Below are 25,623 nucleotides of genomic sequence, written 5' to 3' on the forward strand. Positions count from 1 at the left end.
TGGACTCGACTCGGTACTTCGGAAAACTTCGGAAAACTTCGGAAAACTTCGGAAACCTGGTGGGCCTCTTGACACCTCGGACCTTGCTTCTTTCGGCTAGGCTCTGGTCGGGATCCTCCGCACTCCTCACCGCCTCGTCTGGGCACTGATCGCAGTCTTCGTCACCTCCTTGGGTCAGAGGGAGATGCAGGAAATCCTGCCGGTACGCGTAGGTTCCGTCTAACTGACGGCAGGGGACAGAGCTTGCAATGCGCCAACCGGCGCGTGAGGTGGGGGAGGGGTCCCTATTCGGGCGCCAAAATGACGTAAATAATTAATTTACTCTCTTAATTTCTATGCAGGTAAGTACTTAATCAATAATAACTCAGATCGGATGAAAAAAGACAGAGTCCGTGGTGTTAGAGTTCTTAGGGGTTTTATTCCTTAAAAAGGAATGGTCATGACCAGGATATCGGATTCTGAACACCACAGGGGTGTCAGAAGGGATAGAGCGCGCTACATTTTATTGACAATACATAGCTTATATACTTAATTCACATCATAAGCAACAGTGCAAGAGGCGTAACAGCTGAGAGAAGACAAGATAACAGTATACACGTGGTACTAGTACGTAATCAAGAGGCGTGAACTAGGCGTGAACTAGAAATGTCACTGATAGGTGACGCAAGTGGGTGGCACCAAGGGGTGGTGCTAACAGAAAAGTTGCAATGTCAGCAGAAATCGGAAGCTTGGATGCGCGCGCAGCTGCATGACGTGTGAATGACGTGAAGCTGGAGGGTGCAGGGGACTTGACATTTACACTGACGGAAAGAGACAGAAGTCTGGCATGTCAGATCAACTTGTACTTCTATCATATCTGATATCTGATGTTTAGGAACCATATTATCTGGGCGGAAAGGTCTCTAGGGCAGAAGCTATTCTATGCTAACTGTGGATGTATGTGTAAGCGCCTAAGTGTCTGCATGAGAAGCGTGGGGGCACGGGGCCTTCCATGGAAGCATGGTAACAGAAGCTATGAATTACTTGCACTGAGACAGGTCGGCCCTTTGGCTCTGCAGCTGGGGAGGATGTTTACTGAAGCTAGTAGGCAGGAATGCATTTTCGAGGAGCGGAACAGATAACTCGAAGGTTATAGTCAGTCTTGGCAGAAAACAGGCTGAGCTGAGCGCGAGGGGCCGCGCTGGAAGTAAGTCAGAGTTCACGGGTACAGAGGTAGCCTGGGCAGAGGCTGTCAGAGTCAAAAGCCAGAAAAGAGGCTCGATGGCAGAAATTCAGGGCCTACTTTGCCAGAGCAGGAAAACATGTAAAGTACACTACAAAAAGACAGTGGCATAGCATACTTAGGAACGGACTATATAATCCATTCAGGGTGGATCTGAAAGAGGACAAGTTAACGTTGGACGCAAATGTATTTGCGTCTTCATAGCTGACACAGGAGGGAAGTTACATGCACTTTAAGCTGGTACATGGAGTCGGTGGGGTACGCGCTAGGGAACATAACATGACCAAAAATTTATATTTCCTCACTCTGAGGCTGAGAACAATTCCTTTCCTGGGTGGAGGTGTTCACATCTCCCCCTGGACAGGAAGAGCAATCCGTGGTGGGGAGCTTCAGAGGTCTTGCCTTTGTAATGTGACCCCAGCCTCTCCTGTTCGAAGGAGCTGGCCTCCATCCTGTCCTCACCCCCTTTTTAGTGTCTGGACAGGCCGGAAACCTTTGATAGAATAGGCGATGTGCCCCCCTCTTTCAACCCTAGCCCTCGGATGCTGGAGGCTAGGTCAAGTACACTTTTCAGTGCCCACCATCTTGAAGATGATGGGACTTATCCAGTTAGGGCTAGGACTGTGTCCTCCTCTCACAGAAGGTGGGCATGTTAGAGGGCCTATACACCCCAGGCAAAGGGCCCATTGGACACCACCTGTCACTCCCTTGTAACACCCTTAAATCTAGTTTTTAGGTGGCATCCCCAGTCCATGAACTTCAGTTCCTGACCACCTAAGAAGAGCTGGGCACTACCGATCTGCACCAGCAGAGAAGATTGCAGAGAACTACTGTACACAGGTGTTCCAGGACCTTTTGTCTAAAGTAAAATCTGGATCTCCTACGGACTGCTGCCCACCACACGTCCTAAAAGAAGCCTTCACCGGCCTCCCGGGTCCAGCCCTCTCTCTTCTGAATGAGTCCCTATTCCAGGGTTGTGTCCCTAAGGCCTTTAAAGAGGCAATTGTGGTTCCCCTTCTGAAGAAATCAGGGGCAGACCCCAGATCCTGTTGAATTACAGCCCAGTCTCCTTGCTCTCGTACCTGGCAAAGGTACTGGAGGCTCATGTGGTGAAGTGCCTATCCAATTTTATTGAACAATCAAACTATCTCGACTCACACCAAGCTGGTTTTCGGCCTGCCCACTCAACGGAGACCGTAATACTGGCGATATTGGACTCCCTGCGAGATAGGGCTGACAGAGGTACTCCTCAGGCCCTGGTGCTGTTGGATCTCTCAGTTGCCTTTGACACTGTCGACCATGGTATCTTGGTGGACCATGTCAAGGAGGCTGGCATTCAGGGCTCAGCGCTTAGTTAGATTAGCTCCTTTCTAGAGCATCGCTCCCAGTCAGTCTAGAGCGAGAGTCCACCATGAGCGGACCTCTTCTGGACTCCTCAACGTTACCTGTAGCCTCTGCAAGGAGACCCTCTCGACCTTGACGTGCTCTGGTATGCCTTTTCTGACACCAAAAGGCATCCCTGCAACCATCCGTCCTGGGTTTTGGTGAAGAGGACAAAAGGTGTTGCTACATCCTCAAGAATCAAAACATACGATGACAGCTTTTGGTTTCCTTCGACCGGCCTCCTGTCCTGAGCCTGCAGACCTTTTCCAATTTGACCTGTCTTTGATGCTGTGTTGGCATCTTGCACCCTATGTCCCTGTGCCGCTGGTGGTGTGGTGTAGTCATGGTGCTGCCTTGGGCCATGTCCAGTGTTGGCCTCAACCCCCAGAGACTCGTTCACCCAAGCCGCTGTTACTTACCTGTAAGCAGCCTCTGTCCGATTGCCCAAGTCCCCCTTAATTTGTATGGGGTTTCCAACCTTGCACCTGCACTTGGGCGCCCCTGTGCTGCTGGTGGTGCACTGTTGGTTCTGAACGGAACCTTGTCCAATACTGACCTTAACTTTCGTAGAATGGTCTTGTAAGTAGATTTTTTCTATACATATGTTGAATGTTTTCTTCACCCCATAGGTTAACATTGCAAAGTCTGGAAATTGCACTAATTTTCCACTTTTTATATTGAACATATTTCTATTGCAAAACGTATTTACTCAAGATGAAATTCTGTAGGTCTGCAAAATAAATCTAACCAATTGTCATTTCATGAATTGGTCTCAGATTTATTCATTGAGTGTGTGTCATTTATTGCCACTGTGTGTACAACAGTATGTGTCATTTATTGCCACTGTGTATACAACAAATGCTTAAAACTACCTTTGTATACTGCTCCCCCACACTACCACAAAAGAGCAATAAGATTATCTACTTTAGCCTCTGAAAATCTCTGGGGATCCACTGTACTTTCTGCACACTATACCTCTTTTTGGTGTAGACCCAGGCACGACCAGCAACAGGAAAACCACATGGTTCACCGACGCCCTCAAAGACTCAAAGAAATCCTGCAGTACTCTCAAAAAAACCTGGCGCCATAAAAGGACAACAGAAAACATGACTGCCCTCAAGAACGCCACTCGCGAACATCACCAGCTGATCCGTACCACCAAAAGGACATCGTTCAAAGAGCGGCTGGACAACAACACCCACAACAGCAAGGAACTCTTAAACATCGTAAAAGAGCTCTCCAACCCCTGCGTCAGCAACAACATCACACCGTCGCAAGACTTCTGCATCTCCCTCGCCACGTTCTTCTACCGTAAGATCGCAGATATACACAAAAGCTTTGATGCCCAGAATCCGCCTCCAGTCACCAAACCAACGACCCCCAACACCACCCTCAGCGCCTGGACCCCCATCAGCACAGAAGACACCACCCACGTCATGAACACCATCCACTCTGGCTCTCCCTCTGACCCATGCCCCCATCACATCTACAACAAAGCCGACACCATCATCGCACCCCAATTCCGGAACATCATAAACAACTCCTTCGCGTCAGCCACCTTCCCAGAGAGCTGGAAGCATGCAGAGATCAACGCCCTTCTGAAAAAACCCACAGCAGACCCTAAAAACCTCAAGAACATCCGCCTCATCTCTCCTCTTCCCTTCCCGGCTAAAGTCAGTGAGAAGACCGTCAATAAACAGCTGACTGCATTCCTCAAGGTAAACAACTCTCTCAACCCATCCCAGTCCGCATTTCGAGCCAGCCACAGTACCGAGACCGCCCTCACCACTGCCTCCGACGACATCAGGACCCTGATGAACAACGGGGAGACAACCGCCCTCATCCTCCTAGACCTCTCACCCGCCTTTGATACCGTCTGCCACCGCACCCTAAAGACCCACCTCTACAACACTGGGATCCAAGGAAAAGCCCTGGACTGGATCACCTCGTTCCTCTCCAACAGAACCCAGAGAGTCTGCCTCCCGCCGTTCCGCTCTGCGGCCACCAAGATCTGCGGCGTACCCCAAGGCTCCTTGCTCAGCCCAACCCTCTTCAAAATCTACATGAGCCCCCTCGCCGCCATAGCACACAAACACAACCTCAAAATCATCTACTACGCCGACAACACCCAGCTGATACTCTCCCTCACCAAAGACCCAGCCACCGCCAAAACCAACCTCCAGGAAGGAATGAAAGACGTTGCAGAATGGATGAAGCTCAGTCGGCTGAAACTGAACTCAGACAAGACGGAGGTCCTCTTACTCGGACAAACCCCATCCGCCTGGGATAACTCCTGATGGCCCACAGCGCACCGCATCGACACCCACGGACCATGCACGCTACCTGGGATTCATCCTGGACTCCTCCCTCACGATGACCAAACAAGTAAACGCCATCTCATCCTCATGCTTCAACACCCTGCGCCTGCTCCGAAAGATCTTCCGGTGGATCCCCACCGAAACCAGGAAGACGGTCACCCAGGCCCTCGTCACCAGCCGACTGGACTACGGGAACACCCTTTACGCAGGAACCACAGGCAATCTTCAGAAACGTCTTCAACACATACAGAACCCCTCAGCGCGACTCATCCTCGACATCCCTTGCCACAGCCACAAATCTGCCCACCTGAGAGACCTGCACTGGCTCCCCGTCAGCAAGAGGATCGCGTTCAGGCTGCTCACCCACACACACAAAGCACTCCACGACATGGGCCCCGAATACCTCAACAACCGCCTCACGTTCTACACTCCTACCTGCCAGCTCCGCTCCACCAGCCTTGCCCTCGTCACCATCCCACGGATTCGCAGAACCATCACGGGAGGAAGATCATTCTCCTACCTGGCCGCCAAGACATGGAACTCCCTCCCCACACACCTACGACTGACTCAGGTCCATCTCACCTTCAGGAAACACCTCAAGACCTGGCTATTCAAGCAGTAGGCCCCCTCTTCAGCGCCTTGATACCCTCGCGGGTGAGTAGCACACTTTATAAATGTATTGATTGATTGATTGATAGTATAGTGAGGGCCGGCTCCCCATGCTTAAGTACTCACACACACTCAGACATAGACAGACAGACGCAGACACTCTCTCTGTCTCTCTCTCTCACAGACATTCTCACACTTACCCACCCTACCTCACATAAGAAACATATATTCAACTTCTAAATGACACTTTCAATTAGGACCATTAGTAAATAGTTTCATGCAGAATTCATAAGATCCTACTTGTAAGGATATCTGTGCAGTCATCCCCATGACAGGAAAGAAGAAATGCAAATGAATTAATCAAATGCTTTAGGAGGCTGAGCACTCTTAAATTAAGAAATGAATGAAAGATAAACCAGGAATAGAGAGAAACAGAAAAAGGAAATAAGAAAGACAAAAAAAGAGTAAAATAAAGATAATAAAAACAAGGGAGATAGAAAGTACGAAAGAAAGAAATGAGGCTCCCATATATTATATTCAGTGGTGCTGGTAATATGGCGGCCAGGATATCCGTCACGTTTGTGTCTGAGTAACCCGGCCAGCAAACTCTAAATCAGGCTCTTGACACTTTGCAATGTTGCTGCTGTTAACTGTGCACCATTACTTCCTCAGAAGTCACGGGCAAGAGGCTCCTGGTCGCCTGTCACATACTTTTTATAATTACAAGGGTGTGACAACACCACATAACACCGCATAAACAACAAGTGCAAATTAAACCGCAGGGTTCAAATAAACCCACACACACACCATAAGATTACGCTGTACTAAACACACAAGCCTCAATAACAGGTAACTAATACAAAGACTGATGGACATAATGAAGCAGACCTAGAGATACATGCATAGCACAGACAAGATAAAGGTCTTGATTTAGAGTTTGGTGAGCAGGGTACTCCTTCACAAGTGTGGTGGAGTATCCTGTCCAACAAACGGATGGTCTGCCTGACCTAGTGCAAGTCAGCTGGATTGTTATGTGTCCAGCCTTACTTGAGTGCCATTGGTGTAAATACATCGGACGGCCCCTACTCTCTAGATCAGGCAGTCTGATGTATTTTTCTCTTGTTCAGGACCACCAGGGAATACCTGGCAGCCGTGATGAAAATTTCTTTTTAACAGCACGGAATCAGCCCTGATAAAATCGGCGGAAGACATAAGACAAGTGATGGATGCAGGGGGCAGAGCCGCCCTGATTATGTTGGATTTGTCCGCGGCCTTCGACACGGTCCACCGTGAGGTTGAGGGAATGGAATCAAGATCTTGCAGGCCTTTCTTGAGTCGGCCCCTTTTGCACTCCCCTGTGGAGTCCCTCAGGGATCTTCCCTGAGCCTGACCCTTTTTAATGTGTACGTCTCCACCCTGGCGCCAGTTATAAGATCTTTCGGCTTTAATGTAACATCTTTTGCAGATGACACTCAGATTGTAGTGTCTCTGCTACCGGGTGGAGTGGATGACACAGCGGACAGGTTCAGGGAATGTATGCGTGAGGTGAGTACCTGGATGGCAGAAAATTGTCTTAAATTGAACTCAGCGAAGACTGAAATCCTGTTATTCGGGGCCAAAGACAACTTTTGGTCCCCAAGATGGTGGCCTGATGAATTGGGGACACCACCCTCTCCAGTCACTAAGGTGAAAAACCTGCTGGTTCTGATGGATGACTCTCTCCTTTAGACCCCAAGTCAACGCTCTGTCTTCTTCCATGTATTATATCCTGAAAACTATACGTAAGTGCTGCCCTTTATCCCTGATTTATATAGAAAGACTGTGGTAACAGGACTGGCAATATCCCGTCTAGACTATTGCTATAGCCGGCTTCTAAATGTCCAACAGGGGCTACTAAACAAATTACAAATTTTACAAAATGCAGCGGCCCGTCTGATTACGGGAACCTCCAAATTCTCTTCGGTAGCACAAGATCTGGTAAAGCTTCACTGGCTTCCAGTGCGGAAAAGAATAGCCTTTAAGACGCTTTGCGTAGTCTTCAAAGCACTGAAGGGTTTGGGCCCCCACTGCATGACTGCACTCTTTCAATGGTACATGCCGACCAGGACGCTTAGGTCTTCTGACCAAGGACTTATCTTAGTCCCCAGAGCCAGGAAGGCTCGCTGGGGGGGGAAGGTCTTTCTCCCTGGGGGCGGCTAGGGCTTGGAACACTCTCCCACTGGCCCTTAGGCAGATATCCGACCTTCTGTCCTTCAGAAGGGCCCTGAAAACCTGGCTATTCACGCACTAATCCACTTCGTTACGGACTCTAGCGGTTATCCCAGCGCCAGGACACCTTTTGGGTAACAGTGCGCTTAATAAATGTGTAAAATAAATAAATAAATAAAAAAATCCCACTTCCTGGGAGAAAATTAATCAGGGAGAAAGTTCCAAGAGTGTGAGGGTTATTGGTTTTTAAAAACAAGCTCAAGCTTTGGAAGCTTGTTTTTAAAAAACACAAAAGTTGGTGAATGGCTGCCTGAAAGATCCCCAAGGGATCCAGAGAATTGTAGATCAACTTCCTATAGATGGTTGAGATTGCTTTTTCGGTCAGTGGATTAGTTAGCAGCTGGTCCTCCAGTAGGGATGCATCAGGCAAATTCCCCCCTTCCCAGATGTGACCTTGCAGAGCGTGACCCACCTGCAAATGTAAGAAACGTTTTTAGCCACCTAATTCATACTTTTGCTGTAGGTTCGTGAAGGACACAAACGCCTGTCCCTTCCACACATCGCCCGGCCACTCTAAGCTAATCAATCCCCATTTTGTGAAGCCCTGCAATCCTCCCACTGCACTTAAGACATCACCATCATACAGTGGCGTAATTTCAGTCAGCTTACCTTCTCAGCTTAAACACTTGATAGCCTCTCTCCACACCCTTACCACTGTTTGGGTATGAGTAGGTAGAGTGCACTCATACTTTCTTCGATACAGCACCAGGGTGGGGTAACCTCTCTTACCCATGACCAATCTATCTACCCGGTAAGCAGGATCCTCGCGGTCCGCAAAAAAACGGTTGTTGACTGCTACCAGCTGCGTGACCCAGTTATACTTGAGAATGCTCCGGACCGCCAGGCCACCTTAATCTCCCCTCTACACCTTACTAAGCACGAAGTGCAACCATCCCACAACAGGAGCCAAAGTTCTCAGTCTACCTTTTGAAGGAAAATGTCTGGTGGGATCTTAAAGGATGTTTTTTGCACGATGTACAGGAGACCCTGGAGGGTCATCACTTTAAATAGGGCAACTTGGCCCAGTAAGGAGAGCGGGAGTGCCCACAAGTGTGGGGCATCCCAGCGAAGCCGGTCTAATTTCTGGAGTATGTTCCTGCCTGTGGCTCCCTTGTAATAAACACACCCAAATATTTATGGTTTAAATCTTTATTAATTTTTAGACAGAAGAATAACAGGACCGTCCGCTCCCGCGACAGAATTCAAAGGAGACCACAAGGTCGCAATGTATAACATTACCACAGGCAAGAAGCATGGAGCGGGTCCACAGAATCAACAAGAGAAGAACAAATAAAGAATTTCCCAAACTACCCCCCACCTGCCCCACCCGTCCCTTGTACACCGAAAAACGTAAAATTGGAAGGGATAAAGGGGAAGGCTACGCCCTGATCAGCGTCGTCTTGTATGAATTTTTGTGGAACTGTCACTAGGAATCTGCGTGTCTGGGAGACGCAGTAGTCGAAGATATCTGGGGCATGTCAAATCTCGAAATTTGGACACCAGGAGGGTCAAGAAGGGTCGCCACAACTCAGGGAACTCCGACCCCCTACCAGCCAGTGTGAGTGTGAGTTTCTCCATACCCAGTATCATCCAAAGCCGTTGAAGCCAGCCGGAGAGTGTAAGGATTTGGGCAGTGACAAGATGTTCTGCAAGGCCGCCCTTATGGCAATCGCTATTAGTCGTCCCCTTCGGGATTTAAGTGGATACATCAATGGGTTAGGCAGGCCCAGGAGGATATAGGAGGGAAAACGAGGGAGTCGAGTTTCTAAGTGAAGATCTATTTCATCCAGTACTTGGGACCAGTATGGCTGTATGTGGGTGCAACTCCAGAGGATGTGTTCCAATGTTCCTTTCTCCCCCCACTCCCTCCAACAACAGATCGCTAAGTCGAGGGTCAAAGCGATACACGCGCTCTGGTGTATAGTACCAGTTAGTAACTATCTGACTCATGAAAGTACGCCTTAATTTCATTGCCCTTGATTCATACTCTGGACCGTAGTTGAGGGATAGGTCTAGGCATAGTCCTTGCAACACACAATAGATTTGCGTGCGGCAGAGGCCAGAACTCAAAAGTGAGGGTACCAGATACAAGTAGGTGGTAACTCAGGGCAGGGGAAAACACCTGTTGTCCGTGGAGGGGAAATTCCCATCTCTAACATCTACATTAAAAATAAATTATTGGATTATTTTTTAAATATCTGTATGGTGCCAGTCCACATGACTTTAATATCTGCCTTTGGGATTCTATGTTACAGGTCCATAGGGTACATTTATCCTTTGTGAGCTTAATAAAATGTTGGAAATTCTACAAATCCTGACTCCTACATCCAAGTACTCTCAGGCTACCATTCTACACTCTGCTCTGACTGAAGAACAGCTCAACATTTTCAAAAATCTGCAATTCTGCATTGATATGGCTTGTAAATTATATTTGGGGACATTTACATGTATTATGTATTAACTATTTAATTTTAATACTATAGGTGATTGAAATTACGGACGAAGAAAGCAAGATTTAGCACCAGGCAACTGAATGTTAGTGCCATAAGAAGGATTATTTTGAAAAACTGAAGGACATCCAGCATTCTAAGTTTAAACAATTTCCAGAATCTAGGTGTGGCGAGGAAGCGGGAGCTGAGGAAAGTACTATACCTGTAAGTGAAGTCTCTAATTTAGCATTTCATTAACCTAGAGCAAAGCCATATCTGTGCACACAGCATTAGAAATAATCCCAGAAAGACCAATCACAGCATCCTCATCTGAAATATTATCAGAAAGACAAATTACCTCAGCATGACAGAATAACGTTCATCTAAAGCATCATGTAATTTCAGAGAGGAAGCACACACTGCATAAAAGAAAGATATAACAAAAGGTTTCTTCTGCAAACCACCAAAGAAAAGACTCTGAAAGAAGACTCCGAAGCGGACTCATTAACAACCAAAAGATTGGAAAATCGCCTCTGTTCAACAACCGTTTATAACCTGTCACACAAGTTTGAGACTATCTGCCTCTGGATATAACACCTCGACCCACTCTGCTCATTCTGGAGAAAACCTTAAAAATCCACCACTTTATTGTTTTCATGACCATCTCAGATTGTTTCCTTCTTAATGTCTACTGTTCTGTAATTTTATGTAAATCGCCTCAACATTATCTGTTGTGCAGGAGTGATATGTAAAAACTGATTAAATGAGCACCGTTGCACTATAGCTAATGTAAATAAATCCTCGTCTTCAGAACTACACCTTACACCAAACATAGAAAGGGTAAAATAACCGATGTTCTGTGACTGGTGAGCCACAATAGTACTGTGCATTTTCTAATGTTCTCAGTTACTGCCATTATGTCAGTGTAAAAAGTTACTTCTCAGTTTAATCATTAAATATCAGACTAACACCTTATCACTGCATTGCTAAGATCCTATACAAATAGTTTTGAGAAAAACTTCAGTCACAAAATAAGTTGCTGCCGGAGAGGCTATAACCAAAAGAGTTTTATCTGCTAGAAACATTTCGACAGGTGTTACAGGGCTGCTTCTAGACATCTTTTTCTCAATTATATTGTTTAGAAGATTACACAAAATTTCTTTTAGAGATAAATACTGAACATTATCTAAACAAGCCCAACTCTAAAATCGGGTTCACTCGTACCGTGGCATATAAGCAAGAGAAAACTAAATGTAACTCTAGGAATACACTTTATAAAAACACGTGCTGTGAGAACAAATTCAGTGTTCAAACCCGCCTCAATCAAAGCAAAATAACCCAAGTTGGGGAAATAAGTTACCTGTGCCAAATAAGATTCAGCCATCAATCTCATCTCACTGAATTTGAGAGAATGCACACTGGGAAAAACCTCTCTCAGTGCTTAGAGTGCCAAAAAAGTTTCAGCAGTAAATATTATCTCACTGAGCATATGAGAATCCACACTGGGGAAAAACCTTATCAGTGCTCTGAATACCAGAAAAGGTTTAGTATCAAAGCGAGTCTATATCAACATGCATTAACCCACTCTGGGGAAAAACCTTACCAGTGCTCTGAATGCCAAAAAAGTTTCAGCAGTAAATCTTATTTCACTGACCATATGAGAATCCACTCTGGGGAAAAACCTTATAAGTGCTCTGAATGCCAGAAAAGGTTTAGTATCAAACCGCATCTTTATCGACATGCATTAACCCACTCTGTGGAAAAACCTTACCAGTGTTCTGAATGCCAAAAAAGTTTCAGGCGTAAATCTTATCTCTCTGAACATATGAGAATCCACACTGGGAAAAACCTCTCTCAGTGCTCATTGTGCCAAAAAAGTTTCAGCAGTAAATCTTATCTCACTGAGCATATGAGAATCCACACTGGGGAAAAACCTTATCAGTGCTCTGAATGCCAGAAAAGGTTTAGTATCAAACGGAGTCTATATCGACATGCATTAACCCACTCTGTGGAAAACCCTTATCAGTGCTCTGAATGCCCAAAAAATTTCAAACTTAAATCACTTCTAACTGCACATTTGAGATTCCACACTGGGGAAAAACCTTATCAGTGCTCTGAATGCCAAGAAAGGTTTTGTAACAAAGAAAGTCTTTCTCGACATGCAATAACCCATTCTGTAGAACAACCTTATCAGTGCTCTGAATGCCAGAAATGTTTCAGTGTAAAAAACAGTCTCACACGCCACATAAGAATCCACACGGGGGAAAAACCTTATCAGTGCACTGAATGCCACAAATGTTTCAGTGAAAGAAGCTTGCTCACTCGGCATACAAAACACCACACTGGGGAAAAACCTTATCAGTGCTCCGAATGCCAGAAATGTTTCAATGAAAAATGGCATCTCACGCAGCATATAAAAACCCACACTGGGGAAAAACCTTATCAGTGCTCTGAATGCCACAAATGTTTTAGTGAAAGAAGCATGCTCACTCGGCATACAATAACCCACACTGGGAAAAAGCCTTATCATTGCTCTGAATGTCAGAAATGTTTCATAAACAAACTCAGTCTCACTCAGCATAGAAGAACCCACACTGGGGAAAAACCTTATAAGTGCTCTGAATGCCCAAAAGATTTCAAATTTAAATCCCTTCTAACTGCACATGTGAGAATCCACACTGGGGAAAAACCTTATCAGTGCTCTGAATGCCCAAAAGATTTCAAATTTAAATCACTTCTAACTGCACATGTGAGATTCCACAATGGGGAAATACCTTATCAGTGCTCTGAATGCCCAAAAGATTTCAAAGATAAATCACTTCTAAGTGCACATTTGAGATTCCACACTGGGGAAAAACCTTATCAGTGCTCTGAATGCCAGAAATGTTTCTGTGACAAAAGAAGACTCACTAAACATACAAGGACCCACACTGGGGAAAAACCATATCAGTGCTCTGAATGCCACAAATGTTTCAGTGTAAAAAGCAATCTCACTCAGCATATAAGAACCCACACTGGGGAAAAACCTTATCAGTGCTCTGAATGCCACAAGTGTTTCAGTGGAAAAATCCATCTCACTCAGCATATAAGAACCCACACTGGGGAAAAACCTTATAGGTGCTCTGAATGCCAGAAATGTTTCAGCCAAAAATCTAATCTCAATGAACATGTGAGAATCCACACTGGGGGAAAACATTATCAGTGCTCCAAATGTCATAAAAGATTCAGACGTAGATATGGTTACAGGCACCATAAGAAAACTCACCATCAAAAATGATTCAGTGCTCCGAATGCCAGAAAAGCATAAATTTTAAACGCAATCTCAAACTACATGAGCAGACGCACACAGGGAAAAAACATTACCAATGCTGTGAATGCCAGAAATTCCTATTCAATAGGCACAGCCTCACTAACCATAAGGGACTCCATACTGATGAAATACCTTATGAGTGTTCTGAATGCCAGAAAAGTTGCAGAGAAAAGCGCTATTTCACCATGAGTAACTCCACACTGGAGAAAATCCTTATGCCATAAAAGCTTGAATCTGAAAGACAGAGTTATGCTTCATGAGAGATCCCACTCTGGGGAAAAACCTTTATAAGTGCTCGAAATAAAAGCAAAGTTTTGGTTACAAATTACTTCTCACTTGTCATGAGCGAACTCACACGGGAGAAAAAAAGCCTTATGTGTGTTCTGAATGTCAGATAATGTTTAATCACAAATACAATGTCACTTCACATGAGAGAATTCACACTGGACTAAAGCCTTATATAGGAGGGGAAAGCCAGAAACGTTTTACTCAGAAAGGAGATCTCACTAAACATGAGAAATGCATCCACACCAGGTGAAAAGTAAGGCATATCTTGAGTTGCAGAAAAGCTTCTAACAACCTGACTTTCCATGAGAGAGCACATATTGTAGTTGCAATAGGATTCATCAAGAAACTCTTGCAGGATAACTCAGGCTGCCCGCATGCAACCTCCAAAGAAATTTCAGGTCTTGAAAATGTTTTAATTACAACAAAATCCACAATTTAAGTATCTGAAAGTTACAAAACTCTCAAGGTCTTTATTTGACACAGAGAAGTGTTGGCACTCGCAAAAATCAACTAATTACCAAAAAATTCATAATATTAATGTCTTACATTTTCTCCACCCAAAAGGTCACCCTTGTTTCTTAACATATGTCTGAAATCTAGATTTTCATGATAAGATTAAGCCTAGGCGGTGTTCCTCAATGAAGAACTCCGCAAAGTGTCAAAAAAAACTCTGCCGCTCTACGTGGAGTTCTATGAGCAGCAGAGTTTGTTTGGGTCATGCCGTTCGTGGTGATTTTGATCTCCGATTGTTTGTCACGCCCTGTAAAATTAATCGTGAATTGCACCATGTGCAGCGCAAGAGGGTGCAGCTGCTTCTACTCGAGCGGCAGCTTTGTCAATGCGAAGGAAGGTTTCTCAACGCGTGACCTGCCGCGACCACTCGCATTGAGAAATCCGATAACGAATCTCTCCAGGAAGTTAATTTTGCTCTCCAACTAGACCTAGACATTGGCGAGCGCAACCGTGAAAAAAAAACCTTGCTACGCTCCACGGTGCAGAGTTTTTAGGAACTCCGCGAGCTCCGCGGAGTACGGGAAACTCTGCAAGCGAAGTTCACCAACCGGAATTAGATAATATACAACAGCAGGAAAATATAACAAACCAGTTACGTGCCTTCAGCAACGCTCTTTCTGGTGGATACTCCTTTATCTACAGATTCCCCACCTTGTGAATATTTCCCACACGCCAGACTGGATCCTCAATCTTTAAAGCATTCCTGCTGCGTGCAGTAGGAGACATCATGCAGCTCAGTGTCGACGTCATTCTTCTCCAGAAGTAAGTAGCTTAGACGCATAGAAGCACTTCCCATGCGCACTGTGAACAAATACAGAAGTCGATGAGTTAATTATCTCACAGGTCTGTATCACATATGCAGGCCCTGTGCAGATATTAATTCACCATTTTTATCAAGATTAGAACTCAGATGAGGCCTTTTTATTTCTGAAAATTCTAATTGTGTTCTCAGCAGCAAGTGTATATATAAATCGTTGAGTGATGACTTTGCAGTGCTCAAGATGAAAGTGATATGATGATAAAACAGTCCGATCCACATTTTGCACACAGAAACAGGGGTGTAAATACTTTTGTACAATACAAGTTATGCAAAGGCCGATTCTTAGAAGATATATTTTACTAGCAGCCCAGCCGGGCCCCCGCCCACCCCGACATTGCCTAGACCGCCTCCCGCCCCCCACCCGTCTGCCTCCCGCCCGCCTGCCTCCCACCTCCCGCCCGCCTGCCTCCCGCCTCTGCCTTACCTGAGCCGCGCTCCGGACTTCACCGCCACTCCCGGGCCCCCACCCGCCCGACATTGCACAGACCACCTCCCGCCTCCCGCCTCACCTTACCTGAGCCCCCGCTCCTCCCGAGCTCCGGACTTCATCGCCACTCCTCGCCGCTCGTCACCGTTCCTCCCCGCCTGTCGTCATCACGCACTTCTAGGTCGCGGTCAGCGCTACGTCGCGGCCGGCGCTAGTTTTAGGGGTCTACTTTGTTTGTAAATTTTAATTTTTTAATTTACGTTTTTTTTCATTTTATGTCGCCTACTTCCATTTACACACCCTGAGGATTCCAACAAAGTATTGGGTGTATGGATTGGCACTGTGGTTCCTGAGTTTACCTTGCCAAAAGGTTTCTGTTCTCTCTTTATACTAGTAGTATAGATATGAAATAGTCCCTGTATAGTCAATGTTTCGACCGTTCCAGTTAATTACCATGGTCTCATCTGGATGGCCTCTCCAATATGCTTCTCAACTATATTCAATACAGCCGAGTAAGGATTCTTCTGTATCTAAGGGGCATAGTACCTGGGAGGAAGTCAAATTCAACTAAGCAGTTCCAGCGCCCGTTCTTCAGATCAAACAACTGCAGCCAGTGAATCCTCGGCTCGCTGTGAAACACGTTTATGTGACACTTCCTGATGAGACCATTGTCATTGACTGTCTTCTCTGTGAGAAGCTGCACCAGCCATCCTGTGATGGTGGACAGGAAGACATTCACCGCCAAGTGAAATGCTCGCAACTCCAACAGCTTGTTGTGGAGTTGGGTCTCTGCCGGTGACGAGGGTTCCCTAATCTCTGTCTCCCATATGGCCTTCCCATCCCAGAAGTAATACATCCGTCGCCACTGTTAAGTCTGGGTAGAATAGGGAGAGGGGTCTGCCACTGGCATAATCTAATTCACTGGAGAAAATGTTGGATACTGCCTACAATAGGGTGAGTCAGTGTCTGGAGGGACACAAAGAGGTTTTGCTGCTGCACCAGCTGAGCAGCAGGTCACTCAGGGGCATGATGTCCCGGACTTTGCCTTTATGTGCCATGGCTTTGAAAGAACTGGGAGACCTGCTTGGTTTGCAGCAGGGTCTGACGCTGGCAGTATTGAAAAACCCTACAGTAACCAAAAGGGGACGAGATTTGTGATGAAATTGCGTGGCGGAGGCAGACAGACCCAAGGAATCTGTCTGGGGCCTAGTCTGCTTTCTTGCTTAAAAGGTGAGAGCCATCGAAAAGCTTGTCCATTAACAATGCTCAGGTATCTTTAGAGAACCATATATACCCAATCTTGGCAATGCACTATAGTTCCACACTCATGGCAATCGCCTGACCCAAGCAATAGGCTATGTCCAAGTCACAACAGAGTACAAACTTTGCTGCAACACATCTATCCTGAATGGCTTGCGTACGCCGGCAGAGTTTGGGCCACTGTTTCCCACAGGGCATGATTATACTTGGGAGCATTGTCATTCAGACCCTCCAGGATTTAGCGATGTGCAAAAAACAAATTGCCAGTTTTGTAACAAGTCTACATTTTTCATAAAAATTCCAGTGAATGCTACCTCGTCCATGCATTGATCCAGCGCTCACCAATGGGCCATTAAAAGGAGGAATCTCAGCAGCAGGCAAGTGATGTGTTCTTTGTTTATTTACTCCTCACCGGCCTGCCTGCTGTTTTGCATTCATCTGCAGGGCTTCGGACTTCACCACCAGAGAGTAGGACCTTCCTGGCTGCAGCATGGACTCTTCTCCAGCCAGAGGAGGACTCTACGTTGGAGAACGGGGCACCAAAAAGAATATCAGGTAGGGTATACTGGCATGCTGCAGCAGTGTGCACCTGTCTCCTCCAATCCTACAGCTTGCCCGTTCTTCCTTATCCTCGGCAAGGGCTGTGGGTGCCCTAGGCAAGGAAATCGAAGGGGGCATGGGCAAACCAGCATGATGGCCCCTGAGAGGGGGCAGTATAATAATGCAGGGATTCAGCTCCCATGGGGGATGTGGTGGGACCGGGGACAAGGTCAGATTTAAATGTAGTGGAACACCGGGCCCAGTGGGCCAATATTTTTCTAAAGGGGCCCAACGAACGCTCCAGGGCCCGTCCACTGCTTGAAAAAAAACTGGTTGCGCCCTCTGGCCTTTCTTTGGTGGCTCCTACTCACCCCTTCTCATCCAGCTTTATTTCACTAGTGTTTTGGTGCTGGAGGTCCAGTGTTGTGAGGGTACAATGTAGAGGCTAGTGTTTGGCAATAGGCACAATGTAGGGGTCAGTTTGGGTGGGAGTTGCTGGATAGAGGGCAGTGTTATGGCAGAAGCAGACAGTGTAGCCATGTAGTGTTTTGAGGGTAGATTGCAGTGTGGGGGATTAGCTTCAGGGCAAGCAGATAGGGCCAGTGTTTTGTGGGAACGGATGATGGCAGTGTTTTGGGGAAATGGGCTATGGTGGTGGGTTGGGTTGGTGGCAGTGCTGTGGGGTAGGGTGGCATGGAAAAGAGCTAGGCTATTCTAACTTCTTTTTGTTCTTGTATAGAGTCTTGGAGGGTAGATTCTGCTGGTTTTAGAGCTCTTGGGCTGTCTGGTAACTACAATATACTCTTGCAGCTTCAAGGCTCCAGTTGGTCTGGTGTTCAGTACACTTCTGGGAAACTCAGAACCTTGTGGGCTGGATACATATTTTTGAACTCCCACTTGCAAAGGGTGGAATTAACATGTGTGCCCATCTCCCTTTCACAATTTGCATCATGCCTATCCTATCTATCCTAGACAATCGTTGCAAGTGTGAAACCAGGCCCCCTTTCACAGGACCGGCCCAACTGAAACTCTTTGTTTTGTAGAACATTTCTTTTTTTGTTGCATTTTTCAAATTATTTGATTTAGGGGATATTAAGTGTTTACAACAGGGGTATTCAACCTTTTCTGAAGTGAGAGCTACTTCTGATCAGTGAAAGTCTTGAACTACTCAAGGCTAATCATCTTGTACATTGATTCCAGTCAGTTTGTCAAGTAGAGCCTTTTAGATTGAAGACTAACCATCTGTCTGCGCCTTCCGCGCCATGGTACTCCTATGATCTCAAGAAATGAAAAGAAAATGTAGGCACCAATAACAATCTTGGAGGAAGAATTACAGCCTATTGTTCAAACACAGTTAAATCACTTTCATCATTTGCTTATAAACATTTCGCAACTCCCAGCCAAAAAGCTGTGAAGAACTAACCAAATTCTTTTTTCCAAAGTAAATAAAATATTCCTGGATTTTAAGATAACACCAGATCATCTTCAGGGACAGATACAGTGGAGGAACATACAGTGAATAAACTAACTTACGATTTCCTGGTAATGTTTTTGTACTTGTATAGCGCACAGCTACCCGCAGTGGGTTTCCCGGCGCTTGTACGAATACCGCAAGGGAACCCTTCCTGGCTTTTCCTGTGAAGTGACCAGTCCTGGGCACCCCCATGGTGCAGACCAGGCATCCCTCGCGTTGTGGGGGCTGTTGTGGAGACTAAGCAAGCTATTGCCCAGAGTTGCAGCGTGGGACCCATGATCAGAATAGGTACTGAGGTGAGAATATCCGGTCAGGGGAATTAATGAGCCCGAGACCCGCCGGGGCAGGAATCGAACCCTGGTCCCTGGCCAGAGCTCTGCATCGAGGTTTGCCTGCTCTAACCATTGAGCCACACTTCACCCCACTTTCTGAAGAGAAATTATCTAATCTTATCAGCACTATGAAATGTGGTGCCCTGCAGATTCTTGCCCTCCATTCGGTTTCAGCTACCATTTCTGCTCTTCTCATTTTGTTATTGCAGTGGTGCTCAAGTCCGTCTTTTTTCCAGATGCTTGGAAAAAGGCATCTAATTTGCCACTTCTAAAGTCTCCTTCCCTCGATCCCTCAGATGTAAAGAACTTCTGATCCAAATTGGTCTTTCCTCTTCCTGATCAAATTTTAGAAAAGGCCATGAATCAGGAGATCACCACCTTCTTTGAAAATACCGACTGTCTGGATCCAGCTCAACATGGGTTTAGACCCTACAACTGTACCGAGTCGGCTTTATCAGCAGTAACTGAAGAGATCAGATCCATTGTGGATAGAGGAGATTAATGCAGCCTTGATCCTATTGGATCTTTCGGCCACATTTGATATGGTTAACCATTTCTCTTTGATAAGCCGTTTACAAAGTATAAGCATCAAAGGTACTGCTCTCAAACTGACCAGGTTCTTTTTGTCAAACAGAGAGCAATTGGTACCTTTGAAAGAATTTACCTCTGCCCCATTTTCACTTCCTTGTGGGGTTTCGGGGATCTTCAATAAGGCTGACTTTGCCTAATGCCTACAGCACTCCATTAATTGGACTAGTTCGATCCTACTGGTTCTCTACATTCTTTTATGCCAATGATACCCAAATAGTGGTATCGGTTACTGCAGAACCTGAAAAAGAGGCAAAAGATTTTAGAACGAGTATGACTAGCATCACTAATTAGATGCAGAAGAATTTCTTAAAATTAGATGCGGAAAAAACAGAGTTAGTGCTATTTGGTAAGGATTCCTCCTTCTGGAAAACCTTTTGGTGGCCACACAGTCTCGAGCCCCTTCCACTCCCAGTCCAGAAGGCTAGAAATTTGGGTAGTCGTCTTTGACTCAAAACTCACTTTTATTGACCACTCCAATAAGGTAACCTCTTCCTGTTTCCTTATGTTAAAACATTCAAAGAAAATATTGCCCTTCCTTCCCATGGAGCTTAGGAAAAGTGTTATCCTGGCTCTTGTCATATCTAAAATGGATTATTTTATTGATCTTTATATGGACTCCCAGTTGTCTTCTCAATAAGTTGCAAACAGTCCAAAATGCGGCAGCAAGAATGCTGAAGAACCTCCCCAAATTCTGCTCAGCCTTTGAAGCCATTTAAGACCTCCAGCGGCTGTTTATTAGGGAAATAATTAAATTCAAAGCCTTATGCTGTGCCCACAAGGCACGGCATCAGGTTGGCCCTCGCTTCCTACAAGACGTTCAAATGATATTCCCCTTCTCGTACTCTATGATCCAGCAATACTAGGCAGGTATGTGTACCCAGAATAAAAAGTGTCCATTGGGAAGGGAGACGTTTCTCCTACTTTACCTTCAGATGGTGGAACTCTATCCAATCATTGAGGTCAGCCTAAACTATTGAAGTTCAGGTAGGAACTTAAAACTTTTCTTTTCAGCCCATAGTTTAATGTTCACATCTAACTGCTAGGCAAATGTTTAGGTATTTTATATCCCGTACTGTCAGGTTTCAAATGACACTAGTGCCAATATGCCTTTTTGGTAATCGTGCGCTTGGTAAAAAAATTTCATTTACATTATCAGACTCTGCTAGCCGCAGCCTGATGATAATAATATAAAATAAACACAACCTTCCCTTAACCTTAAAAGGAAAATATGACCTTGTTCTTATTTAAAAATTAACTCAAACCTGTGAGTTAATCCAGTGGTGTCTGGGAGCTACTGGTAGCTCGCGATCGACTGGTTGAAGACACCTGCTGCCCCTTTTATAAAATTAAACCAAAAGCCATTCCAAAAATCTAGGTGTTTGTTGTTTTGAGGTGAGGAGTCTGTTGTGATTTTGAGCCCATACATTCATGTTTCATCCTTTTTACATCAGGAGTTCTTATGCATCCACTGTATTCCTGTTTACACTGTTCCTTTTTTTGTTTTTTTAAAAAACCTTTTCTAAGAACGTGCATTGACGAGGTTTCATTTTTTTCTCCCCGTTGATTTATTTTCTCCCTCCTTTGTGGATTTTTTCCATTCTTTAGCACCACCAGTGTTGCAAAGTGCATAGGTTTCAGTATTTATTTCCCTTTTTTGCTGAGGGTGATTTTAGTATGCATTCGGACTTTCCTTACGCACTTTTACTTTTTCCTAATCCAGACTTTGTATTTGAAATTCATCTTCCCCTTGTCACCTGATCTTATTCTCTGTTTTTTTTCTGACTGCAATGAACTCCTCTGCACCTATATTTATACTCGGTTAGTACAAATTTGCTTCAAACATTTTTAGTTTCCCTTTCTTTGCAGGTGGTTGATCTTGCCCTTTTTTCATTTCTCTGTGTTTATGCAACCTCATTTGAAAGAATGTAAAGGTTTCCATTGTGATTTCATCTGTTGCTTTTTTTTTTTTTAGTTGCCCGTACTTTAGAGCAGACTTGGTTGCTTTTTGAAATAAGTGTTACCAGCAAACACAAGGAGATGATGGACGGAGTGCTGAAACTTTTCAGACACTCACCCCAGTCACAGATCTGGGTTGAGACCGTCATTGTTCTTTAGCTCACTTCGCCACCCCTAGTTCAGACCAGGCCATATGCAAATCAGTCTTGACCCTGTGCCTCATGGGAACAGTCCAGACCGTACTGCCAAGCCAGGTCTTCCATGGACCGGAAACCAGCATCCTGGGACCGGTTTCGGATTAACACCAGTCATCAGCCAGGCTAGCTTGAATCCCAGGATGCTTGTTTCCAGTCCAGTTGAGACCTGACTTGGCAGTTCGGTCTGGACTGTTCCCATGAGACACAGGGTTAAGACTGATTTTTATATGGCTGGGCTTGAACTGGGGTAGAGAAGTGAGCTTAAGAACGATGATGAATTCACCCCAGATCTATGACTGGGGGTGAGTGTCTGAAAAGTTTCAGCCGTTCATCCATCATCTCCTTGTGTTTGCTTTGTTTGCCCTAAGTTGGCAGGGTACGCCCAGACATGGGTCCCTTGCTTACTTTGCCACTGGATTCACGCTAGCCTGGCCGATGAGGGGTTTTATCCCGAAACTGGTCCCAGGATGCTTCTATCTGAAAGAGAGACTATTAGTTATACATTCCTTACCTTAAAATTACCCCCAATATTCAGTCTGGATCCAGAGAAATGTTTTCTTAGCAGTATACCTGCGCTTCAGTAGGTGGGGTCGGTCGACTCCGTGTCCGGCGTCGTAGTCGCCGGGATGATGTCGCAGTGTCTACTTAGACGCCACACTTGCGCGCTGACGTCCGCCTTTATCCGCGCCAGACAAGCCAGATCGCGAGAGTGGGTGTGCCTTTTAGTCAGTTTTTGACTAAACCCTTTTTCGACTTTGGTCGACCTCTTTTTTTCAGTCTTTGGCTTCTGGTAGCATGAGGGATGTCCCATCGTCGGACCGGTTTCAGCCCTGTGACTCTGGACACAAGTTGATGTCGGTCACCGCTCCGCATCTCGTGTGCCTTTGGTTCCTGGAGCGCGACCACGATGCAAAGTCGTGCTCCGACTGCCCAGCCATGAACCTGAAGTCTTTGCCCGAGCGGTCCCGAAAGCATTTGGAGGCCTGACAGTCCACTCCGCGCAGCTCGAAGTCCCCATCGAGAGAAAGGTCGCTGAGTCGTCACCATTCCTCTTCAAAGCCTTTGCACTCCTCAAGTAAGTTGATGCAAAAAAAGAAGGCAAAGATGCATCATCGCTCTTCGCCTTCTCCCTGTCCCTTGGCCTACGCTTCGGCCTACGCGTTTTCTGGGTTTACTCTAAAGCGTTATAATAAACATATTCAATCCTTTTAGATTTGATCTGTTTGTACTGGTTTCTATTACAGACAATAATCTAGATTTAGACAAAGGATCAATTCCACCCATGGTTTTTAAACTCTATCAATGATCTCTATTAGTGTTATCGCAACTAAAACTGTAATAGAACTGATCTGAGAGGTGGACCTTCAAGTATTATGCTCAGTCAATTTATTGAACAAACTATGGAGTTAAAATCTAAATAGATTATATCCACAAGCATTGCCTGACCACTGTATTTTACATTAATAGATTACTTATCAGCACATTTTCACTCATCTTCTATTTTTCGAGGACCACGTGCTGGGTCTGTTTGAACTCTTTTAAAATATGACATTTAAATGTCCAAAAGTTCAGGAATTCTAGTTTCAAGCCTAGTCAAACCTTAATGAATGCTACACCAAAAGATGCCCTTCTGTTCCTACATTTTATTGTGCACCATGATTCAGAAATGGTATGTTTTTGCTTTCGGAGGTAAAATTCTAAACATATTTATTGTTGTTGCCATCCGAAAAATTATCACTAATTAAGAGGATAACAACAAGTGGTCCTGTGATGCTTGTTGGAATGGGAAGTGTTTGATTAGAAGGTGGATTGAATTAAAGTTTAGGTGACAATTTCACAAAAATGTATGGATTTTGTATATATTTAAAATTGTTGATTTCCAAAGAGGCCTAAATCAATAAATTGAATTGAAATTCAAGTTTATCATTTGAATCCTATTGTTGGAAAAGATGTGATTATGAACCCCATGAGGCGGTTCCTTTCCAGAAAGCATTCAGGTTGTAATCATGAGTCAAATAATGCTGAGTAGGTTAGAATATTAAAATTGAATTCAAATTACACATGAAATGTTCATTGTTCAATACATTTCTCGTAGTATTTTAGTGTGCAGACTTTATTGCTTAAAAAATAATTAGTATTTCTTGTTCTTTATGAACGTTTCTATTGTTGAACTTTAAAGATTACCCGAAATTTATAATTGTGCTCTACATAACTTTGCTGTGTCACAGTATTTTGATTTTTATATACAACTTTTTTCTCCTATGTGTATAGCAACTGATATTTTGTTTTGCTTTAATATTCTGCTTATGCTTATTTGGTTTTATTATTCAATAAAATGTTTCAAACACAACAAATGGTAGTTGATATGTATTTACAACTGCAGCATTTTTATTGTATGGGTGCATTCAAAGGGGCCAAAAATATAGTCTGCGGGTTGACGGAGGACAACATTGGCATCAGCAGAAAGAGGTTTAGACAGGTGATTGGGGGTATATGTAAGGTTGGAAGTAGGGGAAACAAAGCATGTACATTGTGTGGACTGTGACTCCTGGAGTTATTGTGAGGGATACCATGCTTCCCTGTAAATGAATCCCCTAGTGATTATTATCAACAAAACTTATTCAGTTTTATAAAAGAAAACAATAAAAGTCATTTACAAAATGATAAACCATCTTCCAAGTTACAGATTGACAAATATAACATGTCTAAGGTATCAAAACCCAAGATAAAAATTCATGAATTACAGTACAGAAGTTCATCTCAGCTTGACCTGAGACTAACAGTGACCAGTAAAAAGTTAGGAGTATGCAAAACAGTGTCATTAGAGAGTAGTTATAAAAAGATAAGAGCTGGTCTCACCCGCCTAAAACCCACTTTTTACGCCACGGCCTAGCGAAGGCTGCGCTTGCGCAGTCTCGCTGTCGAGATTTTATGTTTTTTAGTATGGGGGCTTGAACCCGCTCCTCTTCTCCATTGACTGGCTTCCTAAACGGAGGCCAGCCATTGGAGGAGAGGGGCATCACTCCGTTTAAGCCCCGTCATTTTGGGATTTAGGGGTGTGTTTTTTACATTCTTTCTCTTTTCTTTCTTTCCTCTTCTCATTGGCTGGAATTTTACTTTCCAGCCAATGGGAAGAGGAAAGAACGCAAAACACGCCTTCGAGGCATTCCTGCTTCGCCTTGGAGAAACGTGGTGGTGTCATGGCGGAGCTCGACCCCCCAGTCTGAAAAGGACGGGGCTTATCCGCAGCTGCTGCCACCATTTTGCTTGTCTCACTTCCTGTTGTCCTATCTTGTTGCCATCCTTTTTTTCGTTGATTTCCCTTTTCCATATTTGCAACATTTTTCTCGTTCTGTCTATCCCATTACCATTGCCTTCATTCTCCCTCCATCCCAGGCTGTCCCTTCCTTTAGCAACCCACCATCCTCACCACTCACCTCGCTGCCCGTCCCCGCCCCCTCAAATCAGCACCTAATCAGCTGCCGCCAAGGCCACGGAGTGACCGGCACGGACAGAGCCCTGCGGCTGACTCATCATCTTCCTCCAGGACAGGCTACCAGAGGCTAGTATCACCTCGCGACCCTGGTAACGCGGGTGCCGCCCGGCGAGCCATCGCCTGCACCCACACACTGCCATCAGCCTCTATCCAGTACCCCCTGCCTGCACAGACCCCCCTTCTCTGGAGG

The 25,623-nt window shown here is 45.2% G+C and overlaps 2 protein-coding genes across 6 annotated transcripts in view; both read left to right on the forward strand.

Annotated features, from left to right (window-relative positions):
- LOC147701095 (uncharacterized) overlaps positions 1 to 25,623 on the forward strand; it is a 178,538-nt gene that overhangs the window by 38,129 nt on the left and 114,786 nt on the right. Inside the window, exons 3-4 of one of the 5 annotated variants that reach the window (XM_086929875.1) lie at positions 10,284 to 10,454; positions 17,292 to 17,402. The exons of 2 other annotated variants lie outside the window; for them this stretch is intronic. The gene's annotated coding sequence lies outside the window, so the exon portion shown is untranslated. The remainder of the gene's footprint in view (positions 1 to 10,283; positions 10,455 to 17,291; positions 17,403 to 25,623) is intronic. 2 more of the 5 variants (XM_086929876.1, XM_086929878.1) reach the window with 2 other exon arrangements.
- On the forward strand, positions 10,497 to 17,275 carry LOC147701096 (uncharacterized). The gene has a single exon (XM_086929874.1). It carries the CDS (start codon positions 11,641 to 11,643, stop codon positions 13,504 to 13,506), a length of 1,866 nt encoding a protein of 621 aa, XP_086786000.1. The 5' UTR covers positions 10,497 to 11,640; the 3' UTR covers positions 13,507 to 17,275.

Source organism: Lissotriton vulgaris, chromosome 7 (genome assembly GCF_964263255.1).
Source record: "Lissotriton vulgaris chromosome 7, aLisVul1.2, whole genome shotgun sequence".
NCBI classification, from domain to species: Eukaryota; Metazoa; Chordata; class Amphibia; order Caudata; family Salamandridae; genus Lissotriton; species Lissotriton vulgaris.